The sequence below is a fragment of the Vigna angularis genome, chromosome 2, assembly GCF_016808095.1.
Source record: "Vigna angularis cultivar LongXiaoDou No.4 chromosome 2, ASM1680809v1, whole genome shotgun sequence".
Lineage (NCBI taxonomy): Eukaryota > Viridiplantae > Streptophyta > Magnoliopsida > Fabales > Fabaceae > Vigna > Vigna angularis.
In genome coordinates this window covers 10650626-10662969 of record NC_068971.1, presented here as the reverse complement: position 1 = coordinate 10662969, position 12344 = coordinate 10650626, and the positions used below count along the sequence as shown (strand labels likewise).

Genomic DNA, 12344 nt, shown 5'->3' with positions numbered 1-12344 from the left:
CATGTAGATTAATCTAATATAATAAAATAAAGGTTAAATATTTTTTCCTATTTTGTTACTATGGTGATATTTTTAATTTTTTTTCAATATTTTAACTTTCTCAATTTTGTGTCATTTTAAAAAAGAACAAGTTAATATAGTTTTTTTTATCAAATTGATAGTAACGAACATTATAATAATAACATATGACATAGATAACCAATGACATGTTATTAATCAAATAAACAACTATTTATAATACACATGTCATTATGTATGTAAGATCCCAAATTTAGTAATATAAAACTACTAAAATGAAACATTACATGAATAAATGATATGGTTAAATATGTTTTAGACCCTAAACTATCAATCGAATTTATTTTTAGTTCATATTTCAAAATAAGATACATTTTAATCCTTCTATTTAAAAAAAACGTTAACTTTTTATCCTCCCAAGAGGACCAAAAATTAAGGCTTTTTTGAAAGAGGAGGACTAAAATGTACCTTACTTTGAAAGAGGGACTAAAAACAAATTTGTTTGATAGTTTAGGGACTAAAAACATATTTAACCCTAAATGATATAACAAGAACTATAGATTTGATGAATAAAAATTTCACCTGAAAAACAAGATAACTACCTATACTATCAGCTTCACTTTCCCCCTTCAACTGCTCCAACTGAAAAGATTATATCCCTAAGCTCACACCATTAAGGTGATCATCGCAAAAGAGAAATAACATACAAAGACAAGCCATAGAAAAGCAAGGGTAAGTTAGAGTAATTTAATTGATTACAGTTATCATGAAAATTAAACAAATACATAAGTACATGTCAACCGAACATTTTAAAGCATATAATGACCGGCCATACATTACAAGCAATGACCGAACACTTGACTTGACCATCCAGATTGTATAAATATGTAGCTTTGGTTGTTCGTGCACTCGTTGGTGTAGTAACTAGAAACCCATCAGCTGCCGCACGAGGTTAGCCCGTTATCCCTCACCTAAGGTGTCCCCCCTTAGACTAGGGCCTCATGCTATTCTCACGACATGACTTACCCATCTCTACTTGAGACTTGGTAATCATTAGAATGTCAAGATGAATGCTGTGGATTTCGCTGTACATATTCATACTTTACCACCACCTTGATAATCAATAATTGAGACATTCCTCCTTGGAATTCTCTTTCATACCAGTTGGAACATCATACCATACTTTCAATTTGACACCCTTATGATAATGCATACTGTTGGAACAATCGGTACCGTTATAGAGTTGCGCAGCGGAATAAAATATAGATAGCGGAAAGCGTGTAACGATCACAACACAAGTTAAAATAATCGGTTTCAAAAATTGATTTTCTTAGTGAACTTTTATTGAACGGTTGATGTGCTAAGAGTTTAGGGATAAAGAAAATCAACACAGAATTTTTATCCTGGTTCGAATCAAAAGATTCTACGTCCAGTCGTTAATCACTATAGATAGTGATTAACCTTTTTCACTAAAAATATGGTTTGCAGATTACAATCAGATAATCAAAATAAGCAAGGAATAGAAAACACCTTCCTTCGACAAACGAACGGAAGAACCTGCTCAACCAACTTGAAGAGAACCGCTCTGACCTTTGACACACAAAACGCGAGCTTCTCCTATTCACAAGACCAGGCAAGAGCACTCTATCACTTTGAGAACTTCCTCAGACAAACTGTATTCTCAAAATGGCATAGATCCTTTTCACTCACAGAGAGCTTCCCTTAGGCACAAAGCTCTAATACTCTCAATTGAAAAGTTCTTTCTAAGAGCTGTGAAGACCTCTATTTATAAGCCTAGTTTCGTGCAGGGTCAAAAAACTGAAAAGACATCTCCCAACTGCCACTGATAATCGATTATCAAAAGTGATAATCGATTATTCAAGTCCGTTACAGGGTTTTCAAAATGTAATAATCGATTATATGATGTGATAATCGATTATTCCTGTATGACTCTGTGATAATCGATTATTGTCATTCCATAATCGATTATTGCAGTTAAAAATGCAAGTTTACAAAGTTTACAAGAATTTCCTACTACATTTAATTTCTACAAATTGCTTTTAACTAATTCTAATATCTTCTTCAACTAAAACTTCTTGCAACATCATCAAAACAAATTTCTTCATGATTTACCAATACTCCTTATTGGTAACAATCTCCCCCTTTTTGATGATGATCAAAAATTCAATTTGTTAAAAGCATTTCTAATTTCCTGCACAGATTCCATACTTACAAACATGTTAGTAATAATTGCACTACTTAAATTAGAAGTTTTCTCCCCCTTTTTGATCATAAGCAAAAAGTAAAAAAGTGGAAAAACTCGCCCTCAAATTTTTCTCCCCCTCAACAAAAGAATTGATGCATTTCAAAACAGAAATAAAATTGAAATTTTATAGCATGAAAGAATAGAATACCTCATGGAATATAAGAAAAACAGAAATTCAACTCTAATTAAGAAGTACAAACAATATTAATTAATCCATAATAGAGATAAAAAAAAAAGATATCTAACAAACTCATATATCTTCCCCTGAATGTAATAATCCCTTTTAAAAAAAAGACTCAAAAAAAAATTTAAAAAGTTTTTTTTTTCTTTTTTTTTTTTACGCTGTGACTTAAGATAATCGATTATTACTTTAAATAATCGATTATGTGCGAGCCAAATTGTCAAAATCCAAATTTTTGAGGATGAGATAATCGATTATTACCCTTGGTAATCGATTATTTACGTTAATTTCCGAAAAACACAAATTTGGGCCAAATTTTCAACCTAAGACACATCTAACATTCATAAATTATTTCAAAGCTCTTAAAAAAATACCAGGATACCATAGAGTCTTCTTTTCCTTTTGAAAAATTAACCTGCAAAACCAAACAATAGAGTTTTGGTCCCCATAATCTCATTTGGGTCCTTTGAGGTTAGAGACAATTTACTTTATAACATGAATCCAAACATATTTTCCATTTGGAACATCAAAATGTTTAATTCTACATTTGTTAGAAGTGTGCCCCTTTTTCATACAATAAAAGCATGTGACAACATTTTGGTTTCTATAAGACACAGTTTCTTTTTCAACCCATACCCTACGGGTTCTTTTAATTTTGTTCTTACTTTTAAAAACACTTTTGTTTTTATAAACCTTTCTAACAGTTATAGGCATTTCAATATTATTATTTCTAGTTTCAACTTCAAGAAGATTTTCAAGAATATCAATATCAAGCATATAACTCTTACATGAAAGACATTCAATAGGATGTTCAACATTTGAAGACTCTTTCATTTCCAAGTTGCAATTATTTCTCAAACTTATTTCCTCATCTAATGCCTTCTCATATTTAATTCGCAATTCTTTAAATTCCTTTTTCAAATTTTTATGAGCAGCATTCAATTTTTCAGATTCATCAAGCAATTCAAGAAAAGCTTTTTGCAAATCAAATTCACTAGATTCAGAATTAGAACAACTTACTTGGCTTGCAGTGTCATCAACATTAGCTGTCAAACATAAGTTTGTTTCTTCAACAGAATCACTTGAACTACTTGAGTCATTATCAACCCAAGCAATGTGAACCTTCTTCTTTTTGTGAAATTTCTTGATAATTGGACAAACGACTTTTATATGGCCTCTTTCACCACATCCATAACATTTAAAGCTTGATGAGGAGCCTTGATTGTCCTTCTTTTTCTTCAAGAGTTGGCTTTTAGATGATTCATTGCTGGCCATTAAGCATAGATTTTCTTGCTTATTTGAATTGTTTGAGCTTGAGGAGCTTGAATCAGACAACGTCAACTTAACAACATCTGTGACTTTATCATGAGTAACTCTTAAAAATTCCCACATTTCCTGAGCACTTTCATAAACAGAAACTTTGAAAAAATCATCAAGGGTTAGTGTAGATAAAATTATGTTCCTAGCCCTAACATCATATTGTGCCATTCTATTTTCATCCATAGTCCACTGTAAAAATGGTTTTTCTACCTGCATATCATTTACAAAAATAGTGGGAACAATTGGTCCATTCATAACAACTTCCCAAATACCCCTGTCAATAGACTCCAAAAATATTTGCATTCTTATTTTCCAAAACGCATAATTTTCCCCCGTAAACAAAGGAGGTCTATAAATAGAAGCACCCTCAGCATAAACTTGGTTATGACCGCCCATTTTCGAAAAATTTGAAAAACTATCAAAGCAAGCTCTGATACCAATTGTTGGAACAATCGGTACCGTTATAGAGTTGCGCAGCGGAATAAAATATAGATAGCGGAAAGCGTGTAACGAGCACAACACAAGTTAAAATAATCGGTTTCAAAAATTGATTTTCTTAGTGAACTTTTATCGAACGGTTGATGTGCTAAGAGTTTAGGGATAAAGAAAATCAACACAGAATTTTTATCCTGGTTCGAATCAAAAGATTCTACGTCCAGTCGTTAATCACTATAGATAGTGATTAACCTTTTTCACTAAAAATATGGTTTGCAGATTACAATCAGATAATCAAAATAAGCAAGGAATAGAAAACACCTTCCTTCGACAAACGAACGGAAGAACCTGCTCAGCCAACTTGAAGAGAACCGCTCCGACCTTTGACACACAAAACGCGAGCTTTTCCTATTCATAAGACCAGGCAAGAGCACTCTATCACTTTGAGAACTTCCTCAGACAAACTGTATTCTCAAAATGGCATAGATCTTTTTCACTCACAGAGAGCTTCCCTTAGGCATAAAGCTCTAATACTCTCAATTGAAAAGTTCTTTCTAAGAGCTGTGAAGACCTCTATTTATAAGCCTAGTTTCGTGCAGGGTCAAAAAACTGAAAAGACATCTCCCAACTGCCACTGATAATCGATTATCAAAAGTGATAATCGATTATTCAAGTCCGTTACAGGGTTTTCAAAATGTAATAATCGATTATATGATGTGATAATCGATTATTCCTGTATGACTCTGTGATAATCGATTATTGTCATTCCATAATCGATTATTGCAGTTAAAAATGCAAGTTTACAAAGTTTACAAGAATTTCCTACTACATTTAATTTCTACAAATTGCTTTTAACTAATTCTAATATCTTCTTCAACTAAAACTTCTTGCAACATCATCAAAACAAATTTCTTCATGATTTACCAATACTCCTTATTGGTAACACATACATCAACCATCAAAGCAATTGGAACAATTAATTATCCTAACACATTGGAATAAATATAAGTCGAACATAAATAACCAAACACATATGAACAAGATCGAACACTCTGTGAATGTTGGAGACCGATCGTTCTCTCACTACCTAAAGAACATCGAACGATCAATAATAGATACAACTAACGAGAAGGTCGAACACTATTACTAACTTATAACTAGAGGACCAAACACTTATGGCTTAGGCCGAACACCTATAGCTTAGGCCGAACACTTAGAGTTGAAATTGATTACTAAAATATCACCGGACGGTCATTAACAAGTAAGGCCCATGAGAGGCCGAGCGTAATTAAGACCGAATACAAGCACGCGATCGAGAACTAGTATAAGAACGAACACTACTAAGAGACCACACAATTCACTAGTAACAATCGCTATTAAGAGACCACACACCCACTATGACCGATCGCTACTAGAGACCACACAATCCACTAATAACGATCACTACTAAGAGACCACACACCCACTATGACCGATCACTACTAAGAGACCACACAATCCACTAATAATGATTGCTACTAAAAGACCACACACCCACTATGACCGATCACTACTAAAGCATAATACTAGTACAAGACCAATCGATCATTAACTGAAAAGCTCTACAGAAGTGGAACTCAGTTAAGACCGAACACAAGAAGAAAGCCGAAAGGTCAATGAATGACACTCGGCGATCTGCATAATTCTGCAGAATAACTGCAGAATTATGATAAACAATTATCTTCACCAATTTCTACCACTTCCCAACTTCTAATCCTCTAAACATGATTCATATACCATTTTAAGCCTATCCAAAGGTACCTAAAATCATTCTAACATCATCCCAAAATGTCTCATACTAGATTTCACTCCCAACCCCAAACTATCATATTCACATACCCATTTTCTTAAGTTTAGAACAAACCGGACACTTATGTAGAGAAACTCCTGTCAGAGCGGCTGCAGCGGAATTATTAGCGTGGAATAACAAACCAAGAGGGTTTTTAATACTAACGTGTGCCTTTTAATTTCTACTCAATTAAACTTACTTAGCAATTAATAAAGACAAATAAAGCAAGAGTAAGGTTGAGAGAAATTTGCACAGATGATTTTATCCTGGTTCGGATCTTACCAATCCTACGTCCAGTCGCTTATCTCAAAACAAGATAAACAATTCACTAATCACAAAACAATTTCAAACTACAATCACAAAGATACAATTTGTAAGAGTTTAGAAACCACCTCTCTTGATACCACAAGAGATGAAACTACACCTCCTTTGAGTCTTCACAAAGGATGAACACCTCCTCCGAATACTTCACGAAGGATGATTCTCTTCCGAACACCTCCTTAGACACACCAAGGATGAACCGGCTATTTCCTCTGTCACCGTAGCAGCACTTCACCAGCTCCACAGACACGAGTTTCACAAGCCGAACAAGAACACACAAGTCTCAAGAATTTCTGAGTATTTGAGCACAAGGGAAGAGTTTCTGTTTTACAAAATGAAGCCTTCCATTATACTTATAGGCTTCCATTCACTAAAAGACAAACTTAACGGCTAGTTTCTCCAACGGCCATAAACGGCTAGTTTGTCCAACGGTCATAAACGGCTAGTTTCTTCAATGGTCATAAACGGCTAGTTTATTCAACGACTAGTTTCTCCAACGTCCGTGTTAAGTGCGATACTCTTACCGTTAACCGTCACTATTCACGTGAATAGTGTTACTATTCATGTGAATAGTACTATAGTGTTTTGTTGCAATGATTTACTATAGTCATTTTACAAAACACTTTTCTTTTTCTGATCTAAGTCCTATACATATTTCTAAGAGTATTACAAAAGCTTTCCATCACAATACAAATCTTCAAATCATTTTGATTCTTGATTGGTCTTGACTTGGTTTGGACATCATCAAAACTTCATCTTCATCATTTTGCTAACAATCTCCCCCTTTTTGATGATGATCAAAAACTCCTTTGATTTAAAGCTTTTAGTAATAATCTGGATAAAACACAACTTATGGAAGAAAAAGTGCATTAGTGAATAAACACAAATAAGCAAATAAGCTTTAAACATTTTCTCCCCCTTTTTGATCATAATTAAAAAGTTGTGTTTGATGTTCTCCCCCTAAGATAATACTCCCCCTTAATAAAAGCATGTATGCATATGAGCTAAAAATATTTCAAATTTAAAGATTCATTCAAACATACACAATAGGGTATTTAAAGCAAATAATTTTAGGATAAAGAACTTATAAAACATTGTTTAGATCTTCATCATTCTTCGCTTTCAATTGTTGTCTTCTACAATTCTTCAACATTGCCTGCATGTAATTCAATTGACTCAAGAGGTTTTGCCTCAAGGTCTACAATTTCATCAAAGACAACATGCAGACATTCTTCTATTTCAAATGTTTTCCGATTGAAAACTATATATGCTTTGTATATTAGAAGATATCCAAAAAAAATAGTTTTACCGGTCTTGGAATAAAAATTTTCTTAAATTTTGTTTTAAAGAAATTCTTAAGTATTAAACAATAGGTACCCAACTACTTGTATGGGTCCTTTGGGTTAGATTTAGAAAAAAGAAATCATTTTACAACCCAAACATATCTACCACTTGGAACACCATAATGCTTAATTTTACATTTATTTGAAGTATGACCCTTTTTCATACAATAAAAGCATGATACAAAGTTTGTGTTCCTATAAGTTGTTCCTTTTTCTACCCATGTTCTACGGGTTCTATTATTATGTTTATTTTTAATTTTAGGAACATACTTATTGTTAACAACCTTATTTTCATTATTTTTACTACATTCTCCTAAGGTTGTATGTTCTAGTAGTTTCTTAAAATTTTCACAAGAAGCACATTCATCACTACTAGTAAATTTACCCTTTTCAAGAAATAAAACTTTATTTTTCAAATCTTTATTTTCTTCAAAAATATTTTCAAAATTTAATTTTAAATTTTTATTTTCTTCAAGAATATTTTCAAAGTCTGATTTCAAATTTTTATTTTCTTCAGAAATATTTTCAAAATTTAATTTTAAATTTTTGAAATCCTTTTTGCAATTTGTTATGAGCTTTATCTAATTTTTCAGATTCTACTATTAAAGCAGCATAAGTTTCATGCAATTCATCTTCACTAATTTGACTATAATTATCAGAATCGCTAGATGTACTTACTTGGCTTCCAGCGTCGTCGTTCACCACTAAACAGATGTTTGCTTCTTCATTAGATTCGCTCAAATCGGAAATTGTTTCGTTGTCATCGTCCCATGCGATGTAGACTTTCTTTTTCTTTTTCTTTTGATTTGGGCAGTCTGCTTTTAAGTGCCCCCTTTCTCCACAACCATAACATTTATAGTGTGAGGAAGATCCTTGATTTTCTTTCTTTTCGAATTTTAATCTTCCTTTGTCTTTTGATTTCATGAACCTGTTGAGCCTTTTCATCATGAGTCTCAAATTTTCTTCATCTTCTAAATCTTCATCTTCCATTTTGCTCTTGCTCTTTTCTACCTCAGATTTCAAGGCACTACAAGAAAAATGTCATTTACATACGGATTATTATATACGGATCTAATTCGTAGATAAAAATTTTATTATAGACGGATATTATATACGGATTATAAAATAAATAATAATAAAAAATTAAAAAATTAATTAACCTAACACAAGAGGCAGCTACTTTAGAGCTTCTCGTTCGCAAGTTTTCATTCGTGCATCTTCAACCATGCGTATTTTCACCTCTCTGTTCAACCACATTTCATTTTCATTCACTGCCTCGCGTCTTCTTTGTTTTCTCTCGAGAGCGCCTCTCAACCATCCACAGGTTTGTTCATCACAGAATCACTTCATCCTCATAATCTTCATTTCTTCCTTTTACTTTCACTTTCATATGCATAACCACCTCTGAATCCTAGGGTTTTGTCCTCCTCTTTACTTTTCCTTCATTTTTAACCGATTAAAAGCACTTTTCTACTGATTAAAACCCTTTCTACCGTTTGCTCTTCGATTTCCATCGATTAAACCTGCATTTGCGCTGTTTAAACACTTTTGTACCGATCAATCTTGCGTTTGAACTGATTAATCGGTTCATATTGAGTTTCTCCCCATTTTTAGGGTTCTTTCGGTCTAGATTAGGGTTCGTTCTCCCTTTTAGAGTTTTTCCCCAATTGTTCCAGCTTCTATTCGTTTGTTTAGGGTTTTTTAATATTTTCTTCTGTTCATTCTCCGTTTCGCTCTCGATCTCGAGTTCGTCTCATTATTTTGCTGCGTTTGCTCAACAAGGAAGCTTCGAAGGAGTTCAAGTCGAGCCCGCGTCGCTCTTTTGGTCATCTCCTTGGAGGCTCTTCCATGAAGCACGATGGAGCATGCTACCAGAGATAAGTATTGCTTTCCTTGTTTCTATTTGTTTGTCTTCAATTGATTCAAGTTGATTGTTCTCTGTTTTGATTTTTGTGTATCTGCTTGTTGAGTTTTCTTCAATTTTTCCGCGTTGTTAATGTTACTTTTCCTTTTATGTTTTGATCTGTTGTAACCTGCATTTTGTTTTCGTTCATTACTGTCTTGAGTTCTATTTTGTGATTTTGTTCATAAATTGTTTGTTTAAATGTCTAAGAGAGCTAATATGAGATTGTTCATTCTTGAATCTCAAGTTCTGTGTTTAGGTTTCAAAGTTGAATGTTCCTCTTTTCCTTTTTCTTATTCTCTCTTCTCATTTCTTCTTCCTCGCCTAGAAGCCATCAAATCCTGGAATCCATTGTGTAATGGGACGTGAGAGGAAGCAATTATGTTCGAATGAAAACAGGGGAACAAGTTTGATGCAGTTGGAATTTGGGGTAGTAATGAATAATTGAGTTGGAAAGAGTAACATAGGGATAATATAGGTGTAGTGTAAATGGGTACTGTTTGAACTACGTGGAATCAAGACCTAAAAACAAAATTCAGAAAATGGGTTAAGGTAAAGAATTGTTGATATTTGAGTGGTGATGTGTGGTTTATTTTAATCTATTAAAATCATGAGAAAAGAAAACAAGTAATATTGGGACGCGAATTTAAAAGTGGTGAATGAATTGTCTTTATTCCTTGAATTGAGTTTGTATAAGTTAGGGAATGGAGATGCTATGCTTTCACGTACTGTTCGGTTAAAATTACAAAAACTCAATATATGGGTTTTAGAATGATTAGTGAAGAGCCAAGTATGACTTGATTATAAATTAGTTTTGGAAGAAAAGTACTTGGAATTGCTAGAATATTATATTAGTCAATGTATGCTTTGATTAAATGAGAACAGTGAAATGAACTCTTGATATGTTAGAAAATTGATGAACCATAATTTTTTTAGTGATTAAATAATTGGATATAGTATGAACTGGTAGGGCAGGGGGTAAGATCATCACTAATGAGTAAAGACACTAATATGATATGTTGGGAAGCTTCTTTAGAAAGAAAATTCTGTATAAAAAAAAACCTTATTGTTTGCTGTCACGAAGACTTCCTGTTAGCTGCTATAAATTTTGTTTATATATTGTTGTCTTTGCTGTATAGACTACATAAATGCTACACTAAAAAAATTGCTGTCTTTGCTGTAAAATCTGCATAAAACCTTTGTTGTCTTTGCTGTAAAATCTGCATAAAATCTTTACTGTCTTTGCTGTAAAATCTGCATAAAACCTTTGCTGTCTTTGCTGTAAAATCTGCATAAAACCTTTGCTGTCTTTGCTGTAAAATTTGCATAAAACTTTTGCTGTCTTTGCTGTAAAATCTACATAAAACCTTTGCTGTTATTGCACCTAATACCTTGCTGTTTGGGCTGTTCTGGATGCTATTATTGCAATTAAAACTTTGCTGTTTGCTGCCCAAAAAGTCTTGCTGTTTTGGTTAAAATGGTGCAGAATATCTTTGTTTTAAAGCTTTCTATTTTTTACAGATGCAATGTGGTTATTGGCCAATAACCTTAAAGGGAAAATGCAATGTGGTGAAGTTGTTATCACGGTGATGGAGTGCAACGACAATATCAATCCAAGATGAACAAAATCCTTAGTGATTATTAGGAAATTATAGACTTGTCATTCTATGTTGTTTGACATGTTATTAATTGTAGAATTTATATTGTTTAACATCTTAGGAACAGTACAATCTATTTATGAATATTAGACATTTTGTAAACTTATTTGATAATGATTTTTAAGTAATATATATCTATTCTTAATGTGAAATGTTTGATATGGTGTTAAATAAAAGTTATTGTGATGGTTGGTTGTTATTACAAGTTTAATTGTAATCAATGTATGTGCAGGTGTTGAATAAAACAATTTTTTCTATAAACAATGTTACATACGGATTTTTCCGTATATAATTATATACGGATTTTTTTGTATGTAATTATATACGGATTTTATATACGGATTTTTCCGTATATAATTACATACGGATTTTTCCGTATGTAATTATATACGGAAACATCCGTATATAATATTAGCTACGATCATTTTATATACGGATTTCTGTCCGTATATAAGCCGTATGTAATACTATTTTATATACGGATTTTTGAAGTTTTATACGGATTTTGGCGGTAGATAATAACGATTTTTCTTGTAGTGAGGCTAGACTCTTTTTCTTAGTTTTTGCTTTTGCTTCTTCTTTATCTAGTCTTCCGAGGTCAAGTTCATGCTCTCTCAACTTTCCAAATAATGCCGCCATAGTCATTGTGTTGAGATTTTGTGACTCCGAGATTGCAGTCACCTTTGGTTGCCACGATCTGTCTAAAGACTTCAAGATTTTTATATTAAGCTCATCAGTATCGAAAGACTTACCTAGTCCAATAAGATGGTTTACGGTGTTGGTGAAGCGTTTCTGAACATCTACTATTGTTTCCCCTTGCTTCATCCTGAACATCTCGTATTCCTGGATTAAGGTATTCTTTCTAGCTCTCTTAACAGCATCTGTACCTTCGTGGGTTACTCTAAGTACTTCCCACATTTCTTGTGCAGTTTTACAAACAGAAATCCTGTAAAACTCGTCAACAGTTAAAGCAGATGAAATAATATTACGAGCTTTTACATCATTACCAAATTTTTTCTTATCTTCAGCAGTCCATTGGTCACGGGGCTTTGGTTCCTGCATGTTGTTAGT

General features: G+C 32.9%; 1 protein-coding gene across 1 annotated transcript; it reads left to right on the top strand.

Annotated features, from left to right (window-relative positions):
• Window positions 1-1084: 1084 nt before the first annotated feature.
• Window positions 1085-11403, top strand: LOC128195263 (uncharacterized). The gene is made up of 4 exons (XM_052872498.1): window positions 1085-1105; window positions 8898-9036; window positions 9495-9593; window positions 11137-11403. The coding sequence occupies exons 1-4, from the start codon at window positions 1085-1087 to the stop codon at window positions 11235-11237; spliced, it is 360 nt and encodes a 119-aa protein (XP_052728458.1). The 3' UTR covers window positions 11238-11403.
• The last annotated feature ends 941 nt before the right edge of the window (window positions 11404-12344 follow it).

Bases quoted from the DNA above. Each gene is read 5' to 3' on its own strand.
- LOC128195263 (XM_052872498.1), top strand. From the start codon at position 1,085: ATGAATGCTGTGGATTTCGCT. The intron at 9,037-9,494 runs GTTTGTTCATCA...TTGCTCAACAAG, and splicing joins CGCCTCTCAACCATCCACAG to GAAGCTTCGAAGGAGTTCAA. The intron at 9,594-11,136 runs GTATTGCTTTCC...TATTTTTTACAG, and splicing joins GAGCATGCTACCAGAGATAA to ATGCAATGTGGTTATTGGCC.